Source organism: Aureobasidium subglaciale (assembly GCF_000721755.1).
Source record: "Aureobasidium subglaciale EXF-2481 unplaced genomic scaffold scaffold_5, whole genome shotgun sequence".
NCBI classification, from domain to species: domain Eukaryota; kingdom Fungi; phylum Ascomycota; class Dothideomycetes; order Dothideales; family Saccotheciaceae; genus Aureobasidium; species Aureobasidium subglaciale.
Window position 1 is genome coordinate 743,865 of NW_013566990.1, and position 27,542 is coordinate 771,406.

The 27,542-nt window shown below is 50.3% G+C and overlaps 11 protein-coding genes across 11 annotated transcripts; 3 read left to right on the plus strand and 8 right to left on the minus strand.

The window, feature by feature from the left end:
• Positions 1–8: 8 nt before the first annotated feature.
• On the minus strand, positions 9–1,022 carry AUEXF2481DRAFT_600646 (uncharacterized protein). The gene has a single exon (XM_013490615.1). The coding sequence runs from the start codon at positions 928–930 to the stop codon at positions 205–207; it is 726 nt and encodes a 241-aa protein (XP_013346069.1). The 5' UTR covers positions 931–1,022; the 3' UTR covers positions 9–204.
• A 524-nt stretch (positions 1,023–1,546) lies between these two features.
• AUEXF2481DRAFT_3270 (uncharacterized protein) lies at positions 1,547–3,353 on the minus strand (the record flags this gene model as incomplete). Its single annotated transcript, XM_013490253.1, has 2 exons — positions 1,547–3,260; positions 3,322–3,353. 2 exons carry the CDS (start codon positions 3,351–3,353, stop codon positions 1,547–1,549), a joined length of 1,746 nt encoding a protein of 581 aa, XP_013345707.1.
• A 3,654-nt stretch (positions 3,354–7,007) lies between these two features.
• Positions 7,008–8,002, minus strand: AUEXF2481DRAFT_3271 (uncharacterized protein; the record flags this gene model as incomplete). The annotated part of the gene is made up of 3 exons (XM_013490254.1): positions 7,008–7,179; positions 7,249–7,831; positions 7,885–8,002. The coding sequence occupies 3 exons, from the start codon at positions 8,000–8,002 to the stop codon at positions 7,008–7,010; spliced, it is 873 nt and encodes a 290-aa protein (XP_013345708.1).
• Positions 8,003–8,413: 411 nt separating this feature from the next.
• Positions 8,414–12,724, minus strand: AUEXF2481DRAFT_37981 (uncharacterized protein). The gene has a single exon (XM_013490447.1). The coding sequence runs from the start codon at positions 12,483–12,485 to the stop codon at positions 8,796–8,798; it is 3,690 nt and encodes a 1,229-aa protein (XP_013345901.1). The 5' UTR covers positions 12,486–12,724; the 3' UTR covers positions 8,414–8,795.
• A 278-nt stretch (positions 12,725–13,002) lies between these two features.
• AUEXF2481DRAFT_37982 (glycoside hydrolase family 16 protein) lies at positions 13,003–14,844 on the minus strand. Its single transcript, XM_013490448.1, has 3 exons — positions 14,093–14,844; positions 13,585–14,038; positions 13,003–13,525 (listed from the first exon to the last, which is right to left on the minus strand). Exons 1-3 carry the CDS (start codon positions 14,443–14,445, stop codon positions 13,181–13,183), a joined length of 1,152 nt encoding a protein of 383 aa, XP_013345902.1. The 5' UTR covers positions 14,446–14,844; the 3' UTR covers positions 13,003–13,180.
• A 135-nt stretch (positions 14,845–14,979) lies between these two features.
• AUEXF2481DRAFT_78234 (uncharacterized protein) lies at positions 14,980–16,104 on the minus strand (the record flags this gene model as incomplete). The annotated part of the gene is made up of 4 exons (XM_013490534.1): positions 14,980–15,479; positions 15,817–15,932; positions 15,990–16,025; positions 16,083–16,104. The coding sequence occupies 4 exons, from the start codon at positions 16,102–16,104 to the stop codon at positions 15,426–15,428; spliced, it is 228 nt and encodes a 75-aa protein (XP_013345988.1). The 3' UTR covers positions 14,980–15,425.
• Positions 16,105–16,674: 570 nt separating this feature from the next.
• On the plus strand, positions 16,675–17,771 carry AUEXF2481DRAFT_3275 (uncharacterized protein; the record flags this gene model as incomplete). Its single annotated transcript, XM_013490255.1, has 4 exons — positions 16,675–16,700; positions 16,756–17,129; positions 17,187–17,516; positions 17,749–17,771. The coding sequence occupies 4 exons, from the start codon at positions 16,675–16,677 to the stop codon at positions 17,769–17,771; spliced, it is 753 nt and encodes a 250-aa protein (XP_013345709.1).
• Positions 17,772–18,517: 746 nt separating this feature from the next.
• Positions 18,518–19,006, minus strand: AUEXF2481DRAFT_37984 (uncharacterized protein). Its single transcript, XM_013490449.1, has 2 exons — positions 18,662–19,006; positions 18,518–18,605 (listed from the first exon to the last, which is right to left on the minus strand). Exons 1-2 carry the CDS (start codon positions 18,838–18,840, stop codon positions 18,539–18,541), a joined length of 246 nt encoding a protein of 81 aa, XP_013345903.1. The 5' UTR covers positions 18,841–19,006; the 3' UTR covers positions 18,518–18,538.
• Positions 19,007–19,994: 988 nt separating this feature from the next.
• On the plus strand, positions 19,995–21,323 carry AUEXF2481DRAFT_601559 (uncharacterized protein). Its single transcript, XM_013490616.1, has one exon. It carries the CDS (start codon positions 20,081–20,083, stop codon positions 21,140–21,142), a length of 1,062 nt encoding a protein of 353 aa, XP_013346070.1. The 5' UTR covers positions 19,995–20,080; the 3' UTR covers positions 21,143–21,323.
• Positions 21,324–22,665: 1,342 nt separating this feature from the next.
• AUEXF2481DRAFT_87226 (uncharacterized protein) lies at positions 22,666–25,121 on the minus strand. The gene is made up of 3 exons (XM_013490547.1): positions 24,571–25,121; positions 24,361–24,517; positions 22,666–24,307 (listed from the first exon to the last, which is right to left on the minus strand). Exons 1-3 carry the CDS (start codon positions 24,635–24,637, stop codon positions 22,885–22,887), a joined length of 1,647 nt encoding a protein of 548 aa, XP_013346001.1. The 5' UTR covers positions 24,638–25,121; the 3' UTR covers positions 22,666–22,884.
• Positions 25,122–26,500: 1,379 nt separating this feature from the next.
• AUEXF2481DRAFT_96017 (uncharacterized protein) lies at positions 26,501–27,471 on the plus strand. Its single transcript, XM_013490554.1, has 2 exons — positions 26,501–26,659; positions 26,714–27,471. Exons 1-2 carry the CDS (start codon positions 26,583–26,585, stop codon positions 27,381–27,383), a joined length of 747 nt encoding a protein of 248 aa, XP_013346008.1. The 5' UTR covers positions 26,501–26,582; the 3' UTR covers positions 27,384–27,471.
• The last annotated feature ends 71 nt before the right edge of the window (positions 27,472–27,542 follow it).

Here is a 27,542-nt window from a genome sequence, read left to right on the forward strand (position 1 = left end):
CTCAATACTTGAATACTATCTCAACTTGAGTCTGCAGCAATCGAAGAGCATCTCCTGTCTTCTGCCCAGGAATATTCGCCTCGCTAGTAGGCCGTATACCAGAGACAGAAGTCTTTAGCTGATACTCTCAGGAAAGTGTTGCTACACTTGCCAGGATAAGGTGTCAACTCAAGACCAAATACTCTCACCCTCGATCGCCTTGCTTCACCACTGCATAGCAGTCTCCTGGCCACCCAACTCCTGAGCCTGCCTCTCGCTAGCATCAGCCCAGGACTCCTCTTTATCACCCATTCGCTCTTCAACGCCAGAATTGGTAGGGCTCACTTTTCCCTTGCTAAGATTGTCGGCAACTGGTGCAATGGCGCCCCACTCCCCACCAGTAGCTGCATCAGTGCCAACTCCATCCCATCCACCGCCTCCCACCATGACACCGAGTTCCTTCCACTCCAAAGCCCTATCCGTAGTCTCCCTCTTTGCTCCAATGTCCTCAACCACTGCTCCAGCTCTGCGCGTCACAACACCGTTATCACCAGAAACTTCAGCCAAAAAGCCCGTAGCAGCGACGAAAGTGCGGGTGATGGTGCAAGAAGGGCAAAAAGCATTGATGTCGTAAAGAGGCGTGTCTAGTTGAGAACGGTCCAGGGGACAAGGGATAGAAGGCCAAGTGCTGAGACTGGAAGAGCAGAGTTTCAGGTGGGCGAGGGTATCTTGGTGACCGCAGCGGGTGAATGTTGAGATGAGTCTGAAGCACATTTTGGAGGGCTTTGCTTGGTGCTTGTCGTAGAAGATTGAAGAAGCAAGGTATTGAGTCTTGATTTTTTTTTTTGGCTTGGGATTCGGTATGAGGATGATGAGGATGATGGGGATTATAGAGAGATGGTGAGGCGAAGAGGTCGCACTGAGAATAGAAGGAGGAATAGATATATACATAACATTCAAGCAACAAACTGCGTGTTTGTCAATCCATCCTTCGTCTCTGAGCCCGTTTGCTTGTATCACCAATCACGCTGTTTCATCTCCCATCCTGCCAATGACGCTCGTTTGTCTTGACAGCACAGGCCCATTTCTGTACCTTGATGTCTTGAGACCATGGCGGACATTTTTTGTACTGGTACAGGTTGGTCGATGTTGTGTAAGACTCAAACCCTAGAGTATCGTATTCATTTATCAAGAATATGACTTCCTCAAAGCCATCAGAGCGGTGGCAGTGAGTCAGACCGAATGCGTGGTGGACTTCACATGCAGGTATCCGAGCCCTCACAAGGTCGGCTCTAAAATCAAAGCGTGACGGTTGGCAGAAGGGCGTGTTTGATGAAGATCGTATAAAATAGACTGATCGATGATATAACGATTCCAGAGACCGCTCTATCAAACGAATGAACGTTACAACGGGAGAATGAAGGTAGACGCGGATGATTAATCTTATTCTCTTGCCAGAAGAGCCAACTATATACACTAAAAGAAGACCTTGCAAAACGAGCCATTCCACATAGCAAGCCGTGCTTTTGACAGCAAGTCCATCCTTCCCCTATTCCTCCCTCCCCAATCAAACCATTCCCAAAGCCCCCAACACATCGCTAGAAAACTCCTCACCAACATCCCACTCCCCAGCCGTAACAGGCAAACACAGCGAAAATGGTCTTTCTCCTCTGGCTGTAGTGCTCTTGACCGATTTCAGTGTCAAACAGCTTCCATTCGATTTTTCGTAATCACTGCTGCTTCTGGAACGGCGAGCTTGTACGTTTTGGAGATACAGCGGTGCTGCACGCTGCGGGAGGAAAGAGAGAAAATCTATTTTCTTGTTCTCTTGCTCTCCACAGTCACCAAAGTCATCGTCGTAGGCTGATGAAGAGGGTGGAGATGTATAGAGAGCCGAGAGACGGTTACTCAAATCTTCCAAGCCGGTGGAGAAGTTGGAGGCGGTGAGTTCGGAGTCTTGGGGCCCATGGTTAGAGGCGTCGAGGTTGAAGCTCAGACGGAAATGATCTGGTGTTGTGAGGCTGGAAGAGAAGGAAGAGTCGAGTGTGTCGGCTGAGAACGTGGGCGAGGCCATGTCGAAGCTTCCGGGTATGCTTTTACTGGGTCCGAAGCCGGGGTGATAGTCGTCTGAGGTGATTGAAGAGGAAAGTGCTGGCGATGTGAAGTGTTGCTGGGGGAAGTTGCTTGGATGTTGAGTCTGAGGTTGGTTGTTGAGATTGAGGATGGGGATGGCGGATGTTGGTGTTGATGGGCCGTGAAGAGGTGTATGCGAAGAGGCTGGTCTGAAGCAGTTCAGAGGTGGTAGGGGCCAGTTTTCCTCATCGGCAAGTTCGGACAAAGGAGGGCTGAGGGGCCATTGGCTGATCTGAGGCTCGTCGTAAGTACCATCATATTGAGGAATATGTTGCGGAGAATCATCGAATTCCATATTGATGTCCTGACTGAGGTGGTGAGTGTTCTTCTTTGGCTGTCTGAGCGAACCAAAGAAGGAAAAGCCCAAGCCTTTGGTGAGATCAGTGAACAGTCCACCACCACCTCTTGTGACTGGCCGTTCCTCGGGCGAAGCACTAGGGCAAGGAGCGAAAGGTCGGAGCTCAGGTAACTCGTTCATATTCTGGTCCAGATCAGGAATGTTGGCGAGCCTCGACATGTCATCCATAGAGACGTCGATCCGACAGGCACCAGGTCTCTGATACTCAGGTTCGTCACGACGAACACGCTTGATCGATCGGGCGCCACGGGAGGAAGGTCGATCTCTGATCCTGTAGGTCTTGGGTAGTCTGCTATCCGAAGCAAACCTCTCCCTCAGAGCATCACTAGAGCAGTAGTAGCGGGGAAGTTTGGTCGGCGGCTTGCTGTAAATCTTCTTGTATCTGTCTTCGGGATTGATGGTCATGGGCATCACCATGGTAGTTGGGAGATCGGCCGAGGCGCTACAGACTCGCTGAGGGGCTTCGATGACTTCGATGGGTATCTCCAGTACATTGACCATTTGACCTGGTAGCAACGGGCAGGCGTATGTCGTTGATGTAGCGGTGTCACAGGCTTCCTCGGAATCGTCAACCTTGTAGTAGTACCAGTAGGTTCCTCCTTGTCTCAGGGCACCATTTCTCGGCCTCAAATGGTTGATACGATCGCCGTCGCAGATGATGTTCTCGAATGAATGACATCCAGTCCAGACACCACGGCCTCTGTGTCCATCGCTTTGCATACGATACGGCCTCGAGAAGTTGTCCCAAGAGCCAAAGAGCTCGACAGTACGAACTTCCGGTCTTGATTTGCTACAAAGCAGATGGTCAGCAAGAGGCCATCTCGAGTCCCGGACTTGAGTCCGATACTTACTAGAGAAAAGTAACGAGGGTAGTAGAGTCCATGGTTGTGGTTCAGGGTTCAACGGGCCTAGTCAAAGGACTTTGCTCTTGTATAAAAGTATGGATTGGATTCTTCGAGAATAGGTGAGACAAGTTTCTCAACTATGTCATGCAAGGGTCCTTTCGAGTGTCAAGAAGAAACAATTGCAAACAGAAAAGTGGCAGCGAGCGGGCGTGTTGTTGTACAGTAGTGGTGCTGACAAGGAACAAGGCTCTTATGCCTGCAGTGCCTCTCCCGCCTTAGTATAGTAGTGCCTTTCTGCACAGGCGATCTCTCAAACTCCACGACACTTTTTGTCGAGAGGCTGGCGGTGGATTCGTCCTTTCAGCTAGCAAGCTACACCCTGCCCTTTGCTCTAGTGGATCCCGGGACTGGCGTATGCTTGATTCGGCAAAAGGATGACCGGGGTTGGCAATGGAGCAATCCTGGTGATGTCCAAGTACGTGGATTATGCAAGCGGGACGTTTTTCGCGATGGCACGGCAGGAGCGCAAAGGGCTGATGCTTTGCGTACTGGCTCCACAAGGCTAATGCTGTATCCCCAACGCCGGGTTTAGATGCGCTGCTGCGTGGTCGTCTGTGTGTTGCGGCTTGGGTTGGTCGTAGCTGAAGTATTTGATCTGTCGCAAATCTACCCAGAACAGGGGGGGTACTTTATGGGATAGTGAAAGGAAGGAAAAAGGCTAGTGGTATGTGCGACATTTTAATATGAGATGCCTCCCCATTCTCGCCGTTCCTGGTTGAAATCACCTCTCCTTAACTGCTTAAATGAGGGTGATGGTCGACCGCCTTAAGATGACATATTCGCCATTTCCAAAGGGGGGCTGGAACCGAGGCCGAACCAGGAAAGCAAAAAAGCCACGAGTGAAGGGCACACAATAAGGTTAGGCTCCGGCAGCGCCGTCAGCGACTTCGATGAGATGGGAGCGGATTTTTGGATCCACATGTTTCGAGTTCCGCTGGCTCAACCGTGGCTCGCATGCGTTCGCCCGTCTAACGACCATCTCGAGACGTACCCTTCGACATCTCATGACATGTGCCACAATTCCCTGTCTACGTTCCTCCATTGGTGGTACTCGAGTACACTTGCAAAAAAGCATAGTTGTCCGATGTACCCGATACCTTGCAATAATTCATACCAGATGAAGATGATCCTCCCGCGCCTTGCAAGATCCCCCAAGGGATCGACCGCTCATAGATTGAGGAATCCCAAATGGGCGCAGCGAAAGCACTAATAACCAGAAAACCCGCTTACCTCTCAGCCCATGCCGCAGCACATCAACAGTGTCCGAAAGAACCAGGGCAGTGCTCGCAGATTGAAAGCCACGCCATACCAGTCTATTGCTGTTGTGACAAATTCCCATCTTTTGAAGGATTTCGATCGTGGGCCTCACTATCGAATTCTGCTCGTCGCTATCGAAAACGCCAAGTTGATGGTCAAAGTGGTTTTCCCTCCACTTCCAAGGCACAAAACACGCTTCGTCGCGTCTTTCTTGTATGGGAGGCCTTGTGGAGAGGAGAAGTACGGCACACGCGCTCTCTTTTTGCCTTGATTCTACATCCTTGGCTATAACGCCGCGGTACGCGTCCTCTCGTACCTGTGAACAGGGAAGTCGGAGTATGTGGCCTGCTTACGGCGTTCTTCCCATCAAAACCCCGCCCAGCCATCTTCTTTTCTCTTGAGCCTTCAACACGATTGTCTCAGATCAAAAACCCCCGCCCACTTGCGTAAGGCGGGAAAGCACTTTACATGCATGTCATTTCTGTCTCGCTCATGTCTAAAAGCAGGAAGTGCTTGATCGACAACCCATCCCATCTTCGATCGCTGACTTGCAAGAATCCCCATCGTGCACTGTTCACTCTATGAATCCTTTTTTTGCTCCAGAGACCAGACTTATGTCGGCAATTCAAACCTCTGCACCTGTTCTCCGAACCTGCTTTTCTTGCTCCTCCTCCACGAGGTTGACCATCCTGATGCAAGGTGACCGTTTATGCTTGTGCTTTTATCGACTATTGTCATCAATGCTTTTCCCCGAATATATCGAGATGAATCCTTCTGCTTAGATGATAATCCACGAAGTGGTGGTTTCTGAAACTCGATCAACTTGATCATCAGCACTTCTGCATGAACTGAAAGAGGTAATGAGTTGTTTCTGTGAAAGGAGCCAGCTGGTCGTCAAGGGCAACAAGCCCAATCCGTAACTCATCCGACACCTCCAAAGATGCCACTCCATTTACAAGACGGCAGACAGCAAGTATTTGGAGATCGATTCTTTTGTGCATGTACTGTATGTGTCTTCGGTGTTTTCGATGCGCCTCGTCCTCCGTGGCTCCGTATGTTCATTACTCGTATGCCTCGTTTTTGATGTCTATATCAAGAGACCTACGACGTCAAGAAACCCCCATCCAGGGCTAAAAATAAGGCATACCATCCCAATCAAAAACACACGTCAATGTCAATGTCAAGCAAAAAAGTCCTGTCAAAACATGTCATTGGCTCCTGCTCTTTGTCTAAATTCTGTTTCATATAAATGACCACCAATAACTCGTCATCATCCTCTGAAATACTCTATAGATTAAAATGATGGCTTTCTTTGACTCGCAACATTTCCCAGCCACCTGGATTAATACGTATTTTTGAACGCACAGATGCAATGTAAAAGCACTTTCTATCCCGATCCTTTGGGTCGAGAGTACTCTGCACTGATGAGGCATGTACATCTTTTGCACAGGCACAGAGGCACAGAGGAAAACGGGCGGGCATGAAAAGCAGTGGCATTGGTAGTTGTGCTATGGATACCGTGGAGTGCCGAGTGGCACAGTATAACGTTCACGCATGAGTATGGTCACCCTATCTCGATTGTACCAAATCCATTCCGCTGAGTATGTGGGCATGGTAAGTAGACGTTTAGCAAAAAAAATCTTTACACACAATCGCTATTCCCAATCCCAGTTTTATGACTCGAACAAATTCGTGTATAGTCTTCTACCATGATCATCTATAATCTTAGACACTGCAGATGGCTGCATAGTAGATCTCCTGGCTCCATGTCGTATCACTTCTCTCAACTCGAAACAGCCGCGCGATCCGATCCTGTGTAACCCTCTTGACCCAGCTGAACAGCACTCCTGCATGGCAAAAAGATCTGGTGTAACACAGCAATATCGACAGCCCTACTGTAGTATCGCAAACTTCTGCAGGTGGCCTCGAGATCCACGTCTCAGAATATGCAAGGAGCATCAACAACATGAAGGAAATATGATATGTTAGATTCTCGCTGGCCCTTTTGGCATAGCAACCCATGGATGGGGCCTTTGGTAAATAGTGAAATAGTGGTACAAAGAAGCAGAAGAGCTGCAAGAGAAGAAAAAAGAAAAGAAAGAAAGAAAAAATGGTAGACAGCCGCGCTCGCTTGTTCCTAGTCGAGCCGAAAGGGAACTGTATCCGTGCTGGTAGCAAAGCAATCGGCCGACTGCTGTCTCATGTTGTGTGTGGCGCCTTAGAACGCCCATGTAGACTCATATTATGAGGTCGATCGGCTCTGTGGCCGCGTTCGTGTATCCTCCCTTATGTGTGTGTTGATCCTCCCTTTCGTCTCTGACCGTGAGCAGACGCATGCCTTCCCCTTCCCAATTTTGTTACAATGAAGTCGGACCCTACTGAGTCTTCTTGGGCAGACCAGCCTTTGCGCGATCGGCGAGGTCGCCCTGAGCGAGCCACTCGCTGGCCTTGACAATTTGTACGACGTTGACCCATTGCTTGAACAGCATGACGGGGGCAGAGATGGCGACAAGGATCCATGGGACGGTACTATCCATCTTGTTGGCTCTGTTTTACAACACGGTCAGTATTCTGGCAGGTTCAGGGTCGCGGAAGCCGGAGGAAAGAGAATCTTACCTGGCCATCTCCATAGCGCCGGCAGACCAGGGGCTGGAGAAGATTGTCGAGGGCTTAGGAGGCAGAGCGGGCGAGCCAGGCTGCAATGAAGCAGCCTCACCAGCGGACTGCAGAAGCGAAGGGCTGAGGTAGGGCGAGGAGAAGGCAAGCAAGTAGAGAGCGATGAAGAACAGCTCGTTCAAGGCACAGCACACGAAGAGAACGTTGCGGTTGTTGTAGTACAAGTGCATGATCTTGCTTCTCTTTGCATCGATGTTCTTATGGCTCTGACCGCTGCCACCCATGGCAAGCGTAGCGTACATGTGCATGTAGTGGCTAGTAAAGTCGAGACTGATGAGGAGTTGGAAGACCATACTCCATCTCGGCATGGCGGTTGAGAGGAAGACCAGAAGGCAGGTGGTGGTGCAGCGGTCTGTCACCATGTCCAGCACGGCGCCGAACTTTGTGGACTGGTTGAAGCTACGGGCGGCGTAGCCATCGAGGGCGTCCAGCAGGCACGAGATGCTGTACAGGAGGGCGCATGTTCGTGGATGGAGGGGCATGTAGTTGAGTGAGACGATTGCGAGTACGACGCGAGCGTATCCTGTGGGCGAAGTCAGCACTTGAGCCTTCACTTCCTGTATGCAGAGATGGTACCAATCAAGTTTGGCACGAACATGAAGATGTTCTCTTTCGGCGCATCCTCAGCAGTACGTGTGCTACCGGGCACGGCGGCATCCTGCCTGGAAGTTTGAGCAGCGCGTGTGGCTGACATTGTGCGTGTGTGCTTGTTGTGGAGTGAAGAATCAAATTCCTGAAGTGTGAGGTCTCTGAGAGCGCAGGTTTGCGCTATGAGTAAGTCGTCAAGTGAGTCGTCACAGAAGTTGTCTTTGGTTCAGGACTCGGGTGATTGGAAGATGGAAGCCGAGTTGGTACTGCTGTCTCTGCAGATAAGATATCGCGACCGAGAAACTCGCACTTTGAGAGGCCGTCAGTGAGGGTCTTATGATAGAGCTCCGAAGCAGTCGTGAATTGTCAGATTCAAGGTGGATGAAGTTCAGGGGATGCTCTCTGCACTTCCAGACGACCATCTTTCCAAAGCTACCAGAAATTACTTGTCTTGGCATCCAGAGACCCTTGTTCCTTCCGCCGTCCTCCGCGACAATCTCCTGCCTCCGCATCGAACTCCTACCGACGCATATGCTCGCAACCATTCCTACTCTCGTCTTCAAGGCTTATAAGTCGGACTTGTTGCTTACAATACTCAATACAATTTTCATTAGGAATTCATTCTATCTTTAGGGGGGTTTCATGTATCCACATCTCATTCTGCCAGTCAGAGTCTGCTGCTCCCAATCTTGTGCCATGTCAACGCCGTTATCCTTCCAGTGCCAGCCAGAATCTGCGACGCCGTCCAGCATTCTTCTCTCTTCGTACTTCGCCATGATGAGAAAAAACAGAAAAACAAAAACATTGGTGACAATCGTCAACCAACAATCAAAACGAACGCCCGTCTCCAATGATAACGAAAAGAAAGCAGATAGTCGCTCAATCGAGACTCAAGAATGTTAAGCGGTGTAAGCCTCCTGGATGGGAGAATCCTTGGTCACACTTCCTGAGAAACGTCCAGTACCTCCAGCAAGGTAGCCATCGTACTCTGCCTCTTCGGCGAGCTTTGCATCGTCCCAAGCCATCGACATGCCCCACGCGTTGCGGAGAGCGTCCGACTCGTGCTCCGACATGTGCTGGACAATAGTTCCGATCAACTTGTCTTGGGTTGAGAGCATGGCTGATGACAAAAGGCTCTGGCGACGCGAGAAGTGGCGGCTCATGCGGTGAGGAACAGGTGCTTCAACGTTGTTCTGGTCGAAAGTGGGAGTACGAAGCTGCACGTAGCCGCACGACTTGAACTCGGCCGCTGCTAGTCCTTTCTTGCGTCGCGCAGGCTCCGGATCGAACTCGTCGCGAGGTTCGTACATCTCGAGCCTGGGTCCAGGGCTTATTGTATCAATCACTTTGACCCATGAGCCAGAGCGATGTCCATCATACCAAGGCGTATTGGTGGGAGTAGGCAGAGCTTGAGCTACAGGTTGAGGTGGCATTTGCCAGGTGCCAAGTGCAAGAGGTGGTTGATTAGGATGCGCCATAAGTGCCAAATGCTGGAACTGAGCGCCACCATCCTGAAGCTGTTGCTGTTGCTGTAACGGCAGCTGGTAGAGCGTTCCGGGCTGGACCATAGGATTGTTGTTATGTGCGATTCCACCACTCAGACCGGCCAAGATACCATGAATCTGCTGCAGTGTCAATCCCATCGGATGATTGGTCCAGATTTGAGGGACATGGTGTATTGCTATACCCTGTTGCTGCAGTAGAGTATTCAGACCCTGCGACATGATCAGAGCCCACTGGTCGACCGGCGTACCGGGAGGCGGACCTTGCCATACTTGAGCTCCGAATTGAGCAGCAGCATTGCCACCAAGCACGATCATGCCCGGAACAAGAGGCTGAGCAGGATTCTGGAACGCGTTGACCGGATTCTGATTGTTGGCATTGACGCGAGGCATCGCAGTGAGCGAGACTGAATCAAACTTGATCTTTTTGAGAGAGTCCTTGCGCAGCTTCTTGACCACCATCACTATGGAGATGGGTGTGAACCAACAATTGGAGAACGTAAGATCCTTGACATGCGGCATATCGACCAGGTCCTCGTCCTTCACGGCGATGGCTGTAGAGCGTGCAATATTGGTGATTGGAGCAGGCAATATGTGGTGATTGCGAGCGAAGATGCCTTCAGCGTGTTCACCGCCAGCCGCCCAAGCAAAGTTCAACTTAGTGATGTTAGATCTGACTCCGATGAAGGCCTGAAGCAGATCGTATGTCTTGTCAACAGCGATCGAGGGATCGATGTCTTTGGTCTCAACCACACCAGCGTCGTCACGCTCTACAGTGCGCCAGTCAGGAATCACGGCAAGTGTGATTTCCACCAACTTAGGCAGAGCGGTCCAAAAGTCGTGCCGAGATAGTAAGGGTACAAGGTGGCTGGAAATACGGAAGTTCAAGACTGACACCTTGTCAAAAACTGAGCTGTTGTCAACGACGCCAAGCAGGTACGTGGTGAGGAATGCTCTCTGTGCCCACTCAGCCTCGAGCAGCCACTCTTTTTGATGGTTGTCTAGATTGGCTGGGCTGAACTTGTCGATCCTCTTTATGATGTCTGCTCTTTGACCTTCGGTGGATTGCGATGGGCTATCGCGCGATTCGTATGAATTGATGTAAAACACTCCTGTCTCCAAAGCAGCATTGTCGTTACCATCGAGAACGTCAGGGATAGCTGAAGCCACAGCGCTAGCTGGAGCAGTTGCCCATGCGCTAGGGGAAGCGTAAGGGGTTGTCGAGAAGGGAGAGCGGTGGAAGAAATTCTCTTCTAGGTTCGAGCGTTCGAGATAGCCCTCTTTCAGATCTTCCAGAGCATCCAGTCGGCCGTGTGCAGCTTCGATAGACTCCCACAGTCGGATACGCTCCTGCTGTTGTGCGTCTACTACGCCGTGTGAACAGCCGAACAGAGGAGAGGGGTGCTGCAGGATCAGGCTGCGCAATGATTTATCGGGTCCGTTCATCCATCCGAGACCGCTGTCCATAGAGAGTGCAAGCTGCTGCACCTTGGACAAGTGTGAGAAGGCTAGCTTCATCTGAGAAGTCTCATCTGCTGTACGTTCGAGTCCAGCAAGCTGTTCGTAGCGCGTATACTCCTGTGATGGCCATTCGTAGCAACCGAAGTAGCTTTCGTGTCGGTCGAGTTGATTCTTCTGAGGCGGGTTTTGAAGTGCTTGTTCTTTGATCTCAAAGCTCATGCCGAAGCGACGGATATGACCACCAAAGCCTTCGAAGACTTTAAGACCGTGGCCGCGATAGACCTTGTCTTCTGTGTCGTCTAGAGCATTCTTCCAAAGCAGTGAACCGGGATCCAGGTCGATAAAGTTATTGACGGGATCATCAGCTCTACGCTTGCCCTTCATGTCGCGCTTGACGGCTTTCTGCTCGATCATGTCGTAGAGCTCGGTATTGAAGGGAACAACCACCGTGTCAAACAAAGAATGTGAGACACCGAGCTCGAATTCCTTGTTGACCAGACGCATCGACTTGATGTCATCACGAGATAAATGCTGAGTGATGAGTTCGAAGAGCTCGACAGGAAATTCCCCAGGAATCCAATTCGCCCTCCTTGCCATCAATTGTGCAGCATCCATGCGTTGCTTATGCGAAGGTTGGATCATGTAACGCTTGTTTCTGGCTTTGTGGTTGTTCGTTTGAGATTCGGGAACGAATGGCAGAAAGCGTAAAGCAGGCTGAGGACTGTTGCGATCCAGCTGGTATGCAAGAAGAATTGCAGGGTTCACAGGACATGTTGATCTGTCCGCAGAGCTTTCCTGATCTTCCATCAAGCGGCGAAGTTCAACATTGCGTGCGCTTTGAGATGCACCTTCGGCTGTGTATGGTGAAGCAACTTGATAATGTGGGTTGGTGAATTCATAAGGATGACTTCCATAGGTGGGAAAGCCTGCGTGACCTCCACGACTAGCACCAGCTTGAGACATCGTTTCGTCACGAGGTCTGATCCGATCATACCAAAATGAGTCATTGCTAGCGGTGTATGAGTTCAGCCACCCACCTTGAGGAGAAGGTGGTGGAGGAGCATTGTCTTGTGCGCTTTCGCTGCAGTCAGAGGGTGAATCGTCGCTGTCGGCTGCCGAGGAAGCTGGCAATCCATTGAGCGCGGATGCAGGCTGTTTCTTGTTGGAGACGATTTGATCCAAGCTCAAAAGAGGTCCGTGACGTCGAGAGTCAATAGAACGATCACCGCGAGGGAGGATTGAGAAATCGTCGGTATCAAAATCAACATTACGCGGGTGCACTACCGAAGACGGACCAGCATCTTGACTGTCCAACGACACGGTCTGACCCCAGAGGTGATGGCTATACGAAGGTACTTGATCCATTTGTTCGAGAAAGCGTGAATTTGCCCAGAGGTGAAACTGTTGGGCAGAGTGTGGTGTGCGTAAGTTTGTTAGGTTTATTGTTGTTTGCGCATGCGCAGTTGGCCGTGACAAGTCTTGTTGCTCAAGCCAAGGCGTAACAAAACCAGTCGGACGCGTGTGATCAGTCGAAGAATTCAATCGACGACGGCGGCGCTCTCGTGGGTTGGGAGGAGACTCTGCTCGGCGTACTTCGCGACGTGCTTCACGGTTTGACTGTGACATGGCCTCGCAGATCTTGTTTCAAGCCGAGGGAAACTTCCAGCCTCGACTGCGATCAGACAAACAAAAGCCCGGCGATGCCGTGAGATTGATATCTCCTTCTAATGTTCGAAAGCAACGCATGTGCGACTCTGGTGTTTCGGACAAAGCAGGTTGTTCCGTTTGTAACATAAATCTGAGGTCGGCTACCGTGTGATGCAAGTATGCGTATCAAGACTTTATAATTGGGACTAGGGTCAAAAGATGGTATATACACATCAAGAAAGTATGTATAAGCAAGCATCGAGGTGTTGCTTGAGCTGTTCGCATGCTGCCTGCACCAATCATCAATGTGACGAGAAATACCCGCGATCGGCAGCGCGGGGCGTCGATGTCGTCAACGGTGCTTCCAGCAGGACCGTGAAGGCAACAGAAGGTAACATGTGCAACCAGTACGGACATCCGAAAAACAGAGAAGCAAGTCACAGATCCGGCAGATCGACAGTGTAGAGTCACGGGTACTGATTGGAACTTGTCAAAAGTGGCACTTGGAAGGCAATCATGAGCCTGTTCATATTCTATATATTCATGAACCTGTTATGTGTACCGAATGAAGGTAATTTACCTGACACTGTGTCTCATCGTGGCGCCAGGATTTCAACAATAAAGAAAGGGTATCATAAAATCACAACAATCGAAAAGGACCGGGAAAGACGCTCCTACTCTTCTACCGAGTAGATCCTGAAGCTCGCAAACTCCCAGTAGGCCTTCTCAAAAGCAGAGGCATTCGTTGCCACAAAGTCCTCACACTTTCCGGGACATTTGAATTGGGTAGAGTAAACACTGCTTGCCCAGGAGCCGCAGAAATCGATGTTCGCGATGATCGATTGATTCTTGAAGTGGGATTCGATGTTGCAATTGGTGCTGGGGAAGTCGGCGATAGGAAACCCCCAGCTTGAAGGGTCAGGATGGGTGTCGTTGTTTTGCCTGAGATCTCCAGGTGGCGAGTCGCGGTTGAATATCCACATTCGGATGCCTGCTTTACGAAGCTCCATTGCATAAACCTATGAAGCAAAGAGTCAGTGGTGAATATGCGGGTAACAGAGAGTGGGCGAATGCTTACTGCACCACCATCGTCATTCGCTTCGGCACCATATGAGCTAGACGCTCCCATGACTGCACAGCCGGCATTGTCGTTCGTGCCATTATAGCAATTAGTGCCTTGGATTGTGCCGGTCTGAACGCGTCTGCTGTACATCTTGCAACCCTTAGAAGTGTGTAGAGCCATCTGGTTGCCCGTGTTTCCTTGGTTCACAGTTTCGACGACATCGATCTCGCCATTCCCAGGCCAATCACTTGGGTCAGCCATCCAGACAGCAGGCCATGTTCCGCAGCCATAAGGAGTATGCTTGACGTCGAAGACGAAGAGACCAGTGTGGAATTGTTTCTTGGAAGTAATGCGCACAGAACTGCGACCATTCTTTGCGTTTGTGTCCGTTGAGTCTGCTCTCAAGAAAGCAGATGCTTCGCCAGCGTAGGTCAGATTGGTGGACTCGGCGGTCGCTTGATCCAAGTAGCTGTATGCACATCAGTAAGAGCTAATCTAACCGTCCAACCTTCGTGCTACTTACTTGACGAAGCCAGCAGCAGGATCTGGCGTTGAGTGGTAATCGAAGTTGTCGAAGAAGTTTGTCCCTTGCCATCTCTCACTGAGTGTGTAGTTGAGAGCGTGATAGTCTGGGTAAGTGTTATGAAGCTTGTTGTTGTCGCGCCTCCTGAGGATGATGATGGTAGGAATGGTGACAAGGATGATGACGATGACTCCAATCGCGGCGACGACTGTTCTGGTCTTCTTACTCCAGTTCGAGGGCCACAGCTTGTTCACGGTAGTCGTCTTTTGATCCTCCATGTTGTGTAATGATGCGTCTTGATATACTGTTTCTGGTGATGTTCCTTGCGGAAGGAAAGCTTTGTTTTCTTCCATCTTGGGCAAAGTCGAAAGGCCACAGCTTCTTGGGAAAGAGGGAGAGACCAAAGTCGAGATGGCGCCTTCTGTATGGCGAATGTGAAGCCAGAGATTGACAGCGTCGCAAACGAGCAAGAGCGCGAGATGCGACCGCCCAGGGCAGAGGGCATAGATAAGTCACGACATACTACAGATCACCACACCTACTCGTAAAAATCACCTCAGTGACAAGAAGTCGATCTTGTGCAGGGATCCTTTTGGCATTGGGCGCTTTGGAAGTTTCAAAACGAGGATCCGAGTGTGAATCGTGCCAACAGTTGACGCGTCGGCAGCAAGCGCTGCAGTCAGACGAGCCCGCAGAGTGATTTGTGGGCCTTTTCGTCTGGAGTAACAGACATCCCTACCCCGGTACATGAGAAGATACGGAGGAGGGTTGAACTTGTTGAGGTTTCTGCAAAGATGTGACGTCTGGAGGTCCCTGCGTCGTCTCGTATCAATGAATTTTGTCCCGGGCAACCCCATGCACAGCACAACACACGGTGACGATCACTGACAGGCACATAGGAGTGGGGTCTCTTCTCGTGTGCAGAAGAAGACATTACTATTCTTGTGGACTGGCTTTCGTATCTATAGACAAAAGCGCTCACCGTCGCTGCTTTTGCGACATCGAACTATCTTAAGAAAGCAAGAGGCCTTTTCAACTCGAGAAAGATCAGGCCAACCAGTCATCCACCTCGACATGAGTAAGAGAAAACATTAGGCAATACAAGGTTTACACAGCCAACACGGTTTCAGAACTACCGTCCGAATTTTCTCCAGCGTGTGCATGAGCATTTGGAGGCCAACGAGCTTCTAGTTTTACACGAATAACAGCAGTTATGGTGACCAGCACTAAGAGATTAGTTCCTATGGGATTGATATTGATATGGTGGTATAATTGTGTATCTTGGCCAATTTTGGCGTGGCGTTTGTTCGTGACCTCCCGTTCATCTTCGAGCTTAGAACTCCTTCATGGTGTCTCCTCTTCTCTTGCCGCGGAACGCGTACTTGCCCTACGTTTCTTGATATTAGCATTCGTCTTTGTTTGAAAACGCTGCGCCTTCAACCAGAGTCTTGAAGCCATGTGCTTGATGTCTGGGACCTTCTGGATTCTACGTCGATTGCTTCTCGAGGATGTAGCTCTCGCATCCCATAATCCCCAAGGCAAAGCCGTATCGCAGACTTTAGCTGCTCGTGCCGCTCTCCTCCTCTTGATTGGACTCAGTTCTGTGCCGTGTCCTCCTGAAAATGATCTCTTGTCCTTCTCTTTCTCTTTGACTTTTCTCTGGATGTCATTCCATTCGGCGTCCAGCTCATACAGCTCCAAAAACACGAAATTCGAAGACTTACATCAGTCTTGTTGGCGACGTAGTAGAGCGAGCTAGGGATAGCGATTGCGAAGATGATCGAGAGCCAGGCAGTACGAGGAGTCCACTTGAAGTGCTTGTAGCGATCCACGGACATCTCTGCAATCGTAGTCAGGATAACAGTATTATTGGCGCATTTTCAGACGGGGAGCGTACGGTTGTACTTGACCAGCGCCGGGTCAAAGGCGAGACCTATGGAGGTGTTAGTTCATGCGCAATTGCCCATTTTCGATGTAGGGAGTTGCGCACTGTTGTGACCACCGCCAGCCATCTTGAGTTGATGTGTAGCTGTTATTTGGGGGTGGGTATTGAGAAGGTTGTGTCGTTCACACTCACAATGACCGTCGCTGTCGCTGACGTTCGGGACTGCCAAGAGAGGATTCGAGATCACGTGTCTGGAGCAAGACGATGATCATGATATTATCCTTGGCGCGTTGCTCGTGATCGTGACGATGCCTCGGTTCGGTCACAATAGCTTATCGCATCGGCCTTATGAAAGCAATTTATTTCCTGTGTTCATTTCACGCAGGAAGAAAGCATCTTTCCCTGCTCTAAACGTCTATAGGGCCACTCTTCAAAAAGCCTCAAGATTTACTTGTAAGTCGCTATTCCCTCTATGCAAGCACATCATCCGTTTGGTACCAAGCAGCTGCTCGTCTGATCCTTCGGCTGTGGCCTTCCACCAGGCTCAAGACCATGCCATCTTCTCCCCAACGCATCTACCTTCGCTGCTGTACAACACACCAGACCATTTTGTGTAATCAGCACCTTCGCGTGGAGCATACTTCGTTATCGTGGATTCTAATTTTGGTAGTAACCTAGTACGTTTATCATGACCACCATGTCACCCAAGGTCACTCTGTATTGGTAGGTCAACATGCGAGGCCCACCAAACATATGGCAAAATCCAACAATCCACCAGGCTTGACAAGTCGAGAGCTCAGCGATTCATCTGGCTCCTCGAAGAGTGCAATGTCGACTACAATATTGAAATCTTCAAGCGCACGCCAGAGATGCTTGCACCTCCCGAGTTGAAGAAAGTGCACCCTCTGGGCAAGTCGCCTGTAATTGGTATCCACGCACCTGGTAAAACCGAGCCTACGATCCTTGCAGAGTCCGGGTTCATCACCGAGTACCTGACCGAGCACTTTGCTCCCCATCTCGCCCCCAAGAGATACGAGGAGGGCAAGGAAGGTCCCGGTCTTGAGACCGAAGAGTGGCTACGCTACCGCTTTTTCATGCACTATGCCGAGGGCTCATTAATGGCCTTGATGGTTACCAACCTCATTTTCAGCAGTAGGATTAATCGTCCACATCGCTCACGATCAAGCCGCTAATCATGGCTTCTTACAGTGCTCAAAGGCGATAAGATCCCCTTCTTCCTCCGACCCGTCACAGGGGCCATTGCCGGTAGAGTAGACGCTGCGTACTTCAAGCCCAACTTCAAGACTCACTTCGACTTCTTGGAGCAGCAGCTCGCCACCGCACCTAACGGCGGCGGTTTCCTTTGTGGCAAGGACCTCACTGCCGCAGACATTTTGATGTCTTTCCCCATGCAGGCTGGTCAGAAGCGACTCAAGATGATCAACGCGACTGCCTACCCTAAGTTGAACGAGTATGTCAATAAGCTTGACAGCATGCCTGGCTACAAGCGCTCGATCGAGAGGATTGAAAAAGAGTCAGGTGAGTCTTATACTGTCATGATGGGTGCCGAGTAGAGCTTTGAGTTTTTGTCATCTACTATAGAAGTTCATCTGTCGTGTTTTTCAAGATACCATACTAGAAGAGTTCATCGATTGTGTTCCCTCATTTCATTCAGCGATCAATATTTCTCATCAATCTTTTTCCCCGTGCGACTTGTCCTTCATCGTCTGTTTATGAAAGCCGAGGTTCGGTTTGCTGACTTGACTGACAGACATAACCTACGAACTCTTCTAAAGCTTTCTCGCTCCACTGCTAGTGCTTCTCCTACCTTAACAAAGCGCAGGCTTCCACATTGTTCCACCTTTCGCCGTTTCAGCATCCAATTCCGACGAGTCGTTCATAACCATCACAGCTCTGCCTCAGTGCTACTTCAGCTCTATATGAAACTACAAGCGACGTGCTTAATTAATGTCTGTAGTGTCTGATCAGGGTCCCCCCATCAACACAGTCGAACGGTATACGAAAGCACAGACCTTTTGGGTCATGGTTGCTGCCGAAGGACACACTATCTCTCCATACCTAGAGCCCGTTACCTGCTAACTGATATGGCTTCATCTATAATTTCTTATAGTTTTTATAGCATAGCAAAAGTCCGAATGGGCGTGATGTATAGCTCAGCGATGCAGACGAACTTTTTTCTGCCCACCTTTGAGCCGCGATTGCGCTACAACATGGAGAGTCAGTGCTTTTATACGATCTGACGATGGAGATAGATCGATGCCCCACTTGGTTGAGGCTCTAGCAGAAGCAAAGAACGACATCGCTTTGCTCCACAAACATTATAGTTGCCATGACATGGTCTTCATTGAAAACGAGTCGCAACGAAGCACAAAGATACAAAGTGTTCGCAAGTATTTTGTCATTCCTTCATTGCCATCAAGGCCTGGTAGCCACTTTACATGGATGCAGAAATGCTAAATCAATTTTACAATAAAAGGTATCCGAGGCATTGGTATCGTTGATCGTTGAAAAACAAGGTCAAGGAAGAAAGCGCGAAGCTCTTAAGCAGAGTCGGCGGCCTTGCCCTGGGCTGGGGTTGCGTCGGCCTCGTTGTTGTACTGGAAAGTGCTGAACAAGGATTAGTATGCAAGGCAGAGGAGGAGAATCAGTGGGGTATAACATACCTCTCAGCAGGAGCGGTGCCAGCGGGGAGGGTCTGGGCGTGGAACTCAGGAGCAGCGTCGTTGCCGACCATCTTTCCAGGCTGGTGACCAGAGGACAGCAGAGGCTCATCTCTGGGAGCCGAGGCGTGGAAGCCGTCGGGGTTGGAGTTGGCAGCAGCGTCAGCGTTACGGGAGGCCATTGTGATAGTTGATGTGCTTGTTGGTCTGTTGATGTAGATTTAAAGGGTCGTGTGACTGGCTGGAAAGGCGTAGAGGCAGAGAGAAGCTTGATGAGAAAAGAAGAGGATATTCCTGCGTCGAGCTCTCAAAGCTCTTTTGAAGAGCTGTAGAGCTCCAATGCTTCAGTGACGTTTATAAGCGTCATGAGCATTCTGCTCCTCCAAAAGTCAAAGTGATGACATTTCCCCACACCATTTCCTCACTCCAGACCTCCACTGCACTTTCGAGCTCTTCCGCGATCGCCTCTTCACCTCGATGAAATTGTCGCATCGCGATGGGCTAGCGACATAAACCACGATCTAAAGCTGAAATATCCGCTATTCTCTACGGCCTTGTCGCGGCGAGTGGTAATGTTCATCTCCTCCGGGCAAGCGACCAAAGTCCACATCAGACCTCGTTTGTCTCAAAGGCATCGAGCCTTCATTCGGCCAGAGTGAATCGTAACAGCTCCCTTTCTTGTAATTTGTCTCTCGGATCCTAATCGCCATCGGAAGTGTTACTGATGTGACTTGCGTTACTTTCTCGCTCGTATATTGTGATTCAGGTATCCTGATATATATATTTTCCCCATACTTCATCAAATCCCACTCGTCCCTTGAGTCCTTCTTCCACCTGGTCTGGAGAGGATAGAGCGCAACGATGACTGACTCCGAAAGTATATACATGGGATCAGCGATGGCTCAACCTCGATTTGACGCTTCATCATACACTGAGAAGTAGGAGGTATGAGAGCTGCAGAAGATGTCCAAAACATTTACAGGAGCTGGCCAAGTCTTTGTCTCTGGGATGGAGCTAAGCCACACCTTCACAGAAGTCGATGATCAAGCGAGTAGTTTTATATGTCTGGACAACTTTGCCAGTCACAGAATATCCTAATCGGGCAGTACTCAAATACATATAACAAAGCCTTGCAGTGGGAAAGCAAAGACGATTGTCAAGGTAAGGTCACAGATCTTGATTGGGTAGGTGGTGTGCAAACGACGCGTCGGGTGATTGCGTACGAACGACTTCTCGAACGTATCGACATATAATGAAAGTCGGTTGTGAACTCGACTCTCACTCATCCAATTCTCCGCTTTATCCACGTGCTTCTCCTCGCTTACTTCTCGTCCCTCAACTCTCCTCGCTCTCCACTACCATCTTCCTCTCCCCACAACAGATAGTCAATCATTTGCGCGAACTTCACCCGACACATTCAAGATGGCACCCTCTCAGACCGGTTCCCACGCATTCTCGAGGACCCCTAGCGCTTATGTACCTTGCGATGAGCGCCTCGATCTGACTATGCCAAAGCACGTCATCCGTCAGGGACAAAAATTCACATGCGCCCATCTCAACTATCTCGAGTGTCATGGTCGAACTGTGTTCGCTGACGACAGATGCGTGAATTGGTTTCTCAACGCCCTTCGTCTTCGTTGGAAGGTCTCGGGCAGAGTCCTGCGTGACCGGTCTGATCAAAGTAAGGATCTCTGCGAATTCCTCGACCTAGAGGTCGAGAACAAGCGCATCATTAGCGACTTATTCACGGATGAGGCAATCTACTACCTCCTGGATCGCAGCGCCCCTGACGGTATGATGATCTTCACTGCAGTGGTTCACGAGATCTACAACTTTCAGTGGCAAAACTGGTCAGAGGAACAGAATAATAAGCACAAGCAGCAAGGTCATCACGCGCTTGTTATCTTTCACGCACAAGCTACCGCAAACCAGCTAAGCAACAACGTTCTCGCGTTCAAGAACACAGCTGCCCCTGAGCTCCGCAAATGGGCTGAAATGACTGTCTCGGGACATCTCATGGCAGTTGTCACCCAGGGTCACCTTCCACAACGTCCTGCTGTTCGCAATACCGCTCGCTTCGCCTTCGAAGACGATGCTACGACCCGCAACGTGATGGACGTCAAGCAAATGACGAACTCTCCCCCTCCCTTCAGCTTCACACCCGGTTACCGGCCTCCTCAACCTGCTGCTCGCGACTTCGATTCTTTCGCCCCCATTAAGGACGTCCTCAATTGTGACTTGATGGACGTCAGACGAATGGACACCTCGTCCCCTCCCTCAACTTACCCCAACGACGACTACGTTCGCGGACAGGGTCCATCCAGCGGTCGTTACCAAGCACCCGCCCCTGATGGTCCCTCCTTCTTGGGCGAGAAGCGCAAGATCTTGCGCTTCTGCCCCTTACTATTACGAACCGCCATCAGACAAGAGAGTCAAGATCAAGTCAGAGAGCACTACTCACTACAGACCTTACGAGACTTATAGACCATCTACCTCCAAACGTCGTGCCTTTGAACAGGGCAACAACAGATCGTCTCACACTGACACTCGCCGCGGCACTCGTGTCTATGCCATCAACTCAGAAAGGGCCACTGCCCGCGAAGGATCCGCTCACGAAGGAGCTAGCAGCTATACCCCTAATCGCGAGAAGGTTCTCAGAGCCAAACTCGACCACCTGCGCATCGAGATCGCACAGCATAAATCTACCACAACGTCTCCCACCCTCGACTCAACGAGCTCCGGCGGCTCTGATGACACAAAGGCTCCGGTCACTAACGGTCCGTCGTACCGTGAGTTTATCCGGAACCAGGAGTATGAGGCTGGCAAGTCAGTGATTGCCGACAAGGATGCTACTACAGGCCGTGCTCGTGTCAAGAGCTACATCAGCACCGATGAAGGTGAGATCTTGGAGTGACCATGACACTACCACGCATTATGGACTACTACGACTCTCTCACGACGGCGATCTCCTGGATATAAAGCAGCGATTTTCAACTCTGTGATTATGCCCGGTCTCACAGTCGAAGTACAAGACTGTCTACGGGAGACTCGAAATCCGATATCCATTGGCTACTGCACCGTTCCAACAGCAAAATAACACCCGATCGATCTTGGTACCATGCACAAAGCCGACAAGGGGCGTTCATCCTCCATCGAACAGTTTCTCGACTCATCAACTCATTGAACCCACGAAAGCGACAAAAAATACTTCCATCTTGGTTCTGTTTCTCTTTTCTCCTTCCTGGGCACATGGCGTTCTTTGATTTTTTTCAGCACTATACCCATTCAATCCCTTTCTTTCACAATCCAACAATCACAAGTTTTCCTTTTGCCTTTTGCTTCCGTTCTGCTACATAATCATACACCACGCTCTCTACCTCTTCCGTAGATGGAGCTTTCTTCCACACACGTGCTTTAATGAACATACAAGAACAAACTTGTCTTTGTGCTCTTGTGCTGTCCCTTATCAAGCTTATGCTCCGCTTGAACCTCATCGTTTCCAGTGGTTGTTCTCTCATCCTCGAGCTGTCCCATGTCCGTAACAAAACCCTTCCAGCCCCAAATATCCAAAATCCATATACGTACTTTCATCACAACATTTCTATCTCGCAAGTTCCACCACAAGTACCATGCCTATAAAATAAAACCGCCCGCTCAGAACGACCGAAACCCATATACAGCTCAACACGAACAATATTGGGCAGCTTGCTGTCTTCTGTTTGATCCTCGATATCCGCCGCTCGACCCTCAGGCCGCCAAAGACGATATTCGGGTCACGCAGACGAAACGATACCGGCGAGTGACGGAATATGGGGCTAGATGTATCTCCGTTGAGCGCTGAGGGGGTTTGTAGATGGGTTATAAAGAGGCATGATGATTTTGTGATTACGACTTGTTCTCATGGAGTACGAGGAGGGGGGCAGGATCAGGTATTCAAGGAGTATGGCATTTGTATCTATCCCGGGCTCGAGCTACAGCATCGTATTGCAGCTGTAAAAAGGCAGGGTCGTTTTATGTATAGAAGGGCGTTCGAAGGAGAGGTCATCATTTAACACCTATAGTCTAACCTAAATATCGGCCCAAAACGCCACGCTCGCTATGAAAGGGAGACATACATATACAACACCAAAAGAACCCTAAAAGCCGCTAAATGCTATGGAAATGATATATGCAAATAACATCCATTGTACACGTTAGATTTCGACTGACTCATAAGTCATTATAGCCTATGCCAACAGCCTCTGCTGCTCATTAGCTTCAGCTCCCTCCTCTTCCTCGTCTTGTACAACAATGTGAACAATATCCTGTCTGTGCTCCTCAGGTGGCATGAAGCGGCAAGGTGCACGAGCACGAACTTGATGCCATTCACTACTCTTGTTGCGATGAACGAAGAAGCACTGAATAGCACCGATGATGGCAACGGCGCCGCTAACCCACCATGCCAGAGCGGTAAAGTCGATATCGATACCAATGCCATAGAGGATACCTGCGATGGGCGATGCGAGAGTGCGGCACGCTGCACCAGTGCTAGCAGCCAAGCCATTGATCTTACCCAAGCATGAAGGCGAAGGTGAAGCCTCCTTGAGCAAGATCAGAAGGACCGGATAAACAAGAATGGCGAAGATATTGCGAATCGTCAGGCAGGCGTAGATGCCAGGATAGAGCCATCCATCAGGCAGGAGAACCAAGTAAGGAACCACGACGTAAGCGAGAGGGTGCAAGACTGTGGTGACAATGAACAACTTCCAAACACCCAGCCATGCTGCTGCCAAAGGGAAAATAATGGCTTGAACACCCAGCGCGATAATGCCGTTGACAGACATGACGACACCTACATCTTGAATCGTCAAACCGAGACCACCCGCCATTGAACTTAGCTTGTTTCCATGTGCTCTGCTTTCAACACGAGAGTCCTGGAAAAAGATGGGCAACAAATGATCATAAGACATGGAGTGATAGGTGAAGATGCCGAGTGCAATGATCAACATGACCACACGCTTCGTGAAGACAACTTGATCCTGGGGCTCTGCTTCCTTTGGCGCATCCGTTCCATCGGGCAAAACATTCCACTCTTGATCTTGGACGACCTTGTTGAAGGTACCGTAAGATTCATTGCGCAAGTCGACCGCGGCTGTTGTCGTACCGGCCTGAGCAGCGAAAAGTGGAGTTTCGGCTTCGGTGTGTTGGAGATCGTCTACTGTGCTCCAGGGCTGCATGTCGGGGTGAGTTTCCTCGAGGAAGAAGAATCCGCAGACAATTGAAAACATCATCAAGGCTGCGCAAATGAGGTTGGGAAGCAGATAGGGGAATTTGGCGAAAATTCCATGCGGTGAGAACACATCCGGGAAGTTATCCGCTGGAGCTGAGAAGATACCGCCGATGGATGGACCAATGATTGTGCCTATGCTCCAGACAAATGGCATGACCGAGTATGCGCGAGGCTCATGCTTGGGGTTGACAGTAAGTTCTCCGACCATGGTCTGAATGACACCGATGTTTCCGTTGAGGAAGCCGCCAATTGCTCGTCCAGCCAAAGCCATCCAGAAATTGGTTGAAACTCCGACCAAAAGGAGTGAGAGCATGGTTCCGGCACTTCCCAAGAGCAACACAGGCTTGCGCCCGATGCGGTCCGAGAGACCTCCCCAATATCTGCGAGATTGTTAGTTTACGAAAGACTGGCAACTTCTGCTTTTGCTACTCACAGTCCTGTCAAAGATTCAGCAAGAGCGAAGGCTGAGATCAGCAGACCGGCATAGAAGGATGCATTTGCGCGATCAGTTACGTTGAAGTCGATTACGAGTTTCCAGGCGTAAGGGAAAATCGATGTAAGGGCTATGGGCTCGGCGACCCTCACGAGAGCTGAAGACTGGTCAGAATAGCCTCGCCGGTTCTTAAAGGAGCTGCAAACTTACCCAAGAAGAAAAGCTGAGTAGTGGGAAATTTGTTGTAGTCCCGACGCTGTCTCTGAGGAAGAGACATGAGGGCGGATAATGTCTTACAATCTTTGAAGGCTTTGAACAGATCGCTAGGCTTGTTGAAAATATAGAGATCTGTTCCGAGGTACACGCTTGACGACCAGTCTCCAATCAGAGGCAGACCGTATAAGGATGATGTCGTTGGTGAGAAGCTGAAGAGAGGCGACGTGGGAGAGATGTTGGCAAAGGAGAAAGATCTTTTGTATGTAGCGCTGATCGGCTCGACTCGAACTAATAAAAACCTTTGCTGATTGGCTAGACGAAGGCCGCTATCTTCGGGCAGAAGCCGCGCCGCGCTAAACAGGACCAAGAAAGCAGCGAATTCGCCTCAAGAGGCATAGTCTTTTGCGGAGGCGAGTTTTCGTTACTTGATGCTTCATTTCCATGCCCGTTCAGCTTTCATCGATCGGGGGGAGTCCAAATTCTCGATTGCTATGTATGCGAATTCGGAGGTCGAGGAAGACCACGCCTTTATCTTAGGGCTAGCGCAGTGGTTACACCAAGACGTGATGCCATGTGCAGTGCTCGTATCTCTTGATATGAGCGACTTATTCCATCGTGCATCGTTAGAGACGGCCGGGAGAGGGCGTTGAGCGCGTCTTGTGATTGATCGGCTCGTTCCAGACTTGGGATAGCTCGAGTCGCGGGTATGCGGACGAAACATTGCGGGGGCAGTTGAAGCTGATTGTGTCGCGTGAGTGGTTGAAATGGCCGCTAAGCAGGTCACTCTGCTTCTCATCGCATTTCGAGATGGTTCTACGGTTGAGCCCCGTATGGAATCTTGTTGGAGGAATATTACGAGCTTCTTGCCTTGACCGGTTCGCGCAACTAGGGCAGCAGCATGGTAGCATTGTTTGCTGTGACCGCCAGCACGAACATGTAAGGATCCCGAGTGGAATGGAAACCTCGAAACTCAAGCTGCCCTGTAACGGCAATTAACCCTATCTTTTTTCTGTCATGCGAATCAATTTCCAGGATTCACTTCGTTGGCCAATTCGGCATAGGGTCTGTTCGTTTGTTGTTGGTATCAACAAACACGAGTACCATCGTCGGAGAGCCGATGGAAACAGCCGGATAGTGGGGTGACAGCGATTCGTCCGCCGAGACAGAGGTTCGATATATGACTCGAGGGATGAGAATGCTAGATACTGCCCTATACGTACCTTGGGCACTTGCACGAAAAGGTCATATCGCCAGCGAGCAAGCAATTGACACAAGAAGAATTAACATGACGGGCTGTGAGTCTGGCTATGAACAGTATGAAGCTCACAAGAGTAGCCGCACTTTATACAAAACCGACGATTGGATCCGGAGAGATATGGCAACGCATTGTGCATAGAGTCAAGAGACGACTTACAGAGACTGCTACCGAGTGGCAGAGTCAGCCATAGCAGTACTGAGACTCAAGCCGTTAGTAAGGACCTTATCAATCGCTTGTTCTCCAATGTCCCTCTTTAGACGAGAGATCCTGTAGCAAGTCATCAGGATGAACAGATTCACCAAGAAGAGGACTTTTGAGTCCTTACACACAAGCAGTAACTGTAAATGTGGCATGGTCGAAGTTTTATATTAATCGTTGGGTTCGCGTGTGCGTATGAAGAAGCATCATGAAGAGAAAGACCGGACGAGACTGATGGATGGACAGCGACTATACCACGATCCAAGCACCTCGATCCTGATCGCACATCTTGTAATCGTACAGTGTTCGTAGCCACGGCACGACGGCGAAAGAGAGTTCGGTGGCAGAATATCACATGCAAGCTGAGAAGTGAAGGCAGTAGAGGTCGGTGCTGCGCCACAGATGACGTATGGGCGTCTTTCAATGAGCTCTCCTCGCCGCCTTGAGGGGTATCCACGAAACTAAAACGACGTCTTGACCACACGTCTCCTCTTACTATCTCCCAACATCACACTTGATTTCACAAACAAAAATCAGTACCTTTTTCATCATGTCTACCACCGTCCACGTTCAGAACATCTCCGCTCAGACCTCTGAGAAGGAAGTCCGCGACTTCTTCTCGTTCTGGTGAGTCGTGTCCCTTCAAGCTCAACAATCAGCAGACAACTGACATTTCCATAGCGGCAAGATCTCCAACATCTCCATCACCCCTGAGTCGAATGCCAGCGACAGCGTCAAGTCTGCCACTGTTACTTTCGAGAAGGAATCTGCTGCTAAGACTGCTCTCCTCCTCGACAACACCCAGCTCGGTGCCAATCAGGTTCACGTTGCTGCCACCGCTACCCTTGACCAGCTCGCTGGTGGCAAGCTTTCCGCCGCCGATGAAGAGTCCTCGGACAACATCTCCCAGGAGGACAAGCCCCGCTCTCGCATTGTCGCAGAGTACCTTGCTCACGGCTACACCATCAGCGACAAGGCCATCGAGCGCGCCCTTGCTCTGGACCAGCAGCACGGTGTCAGCGCTCGCTTCACCTCTTCGCTGCAGCAGTTCGATGCCAAGTACCAAGCCACCGCAAAGGCTCAAGGCATCGACCAGAAGCTCGGTGTCACCGACAAGGGTGCCGCTGCTTGGTCTGGCTTGAACTCCTACTTCGAGAAGGCCCTTGGCACTCCCACTGGCCAGAAGCTCAGAGACTTCTACAACCAGGGTAGCAAGCAGGTCCTCGATGTTCACAACGAGGCCCGTCACCTTGCCAACCTCAAGACTGGCAAGAACGACGTCCACTCTGTTGGAAACGGCAAGACCAAGTGTAAGTCCAGTCATGCTCAAAGTCATCCGTCACCCTACTAAAACAATACAGGCTCCTGCGGCGGCGACTCTAGCTCTTGCCCCTGCGCTGATGGACACTGCGCCTGCTCCGGTTGCTCCAAGCACTCCGAGAAGTCTTCCAGCGGTGCCACCGCCGAGTCTGCCGACATGAAGGTTGTTTCCGAGGAACCCAGAAAGACC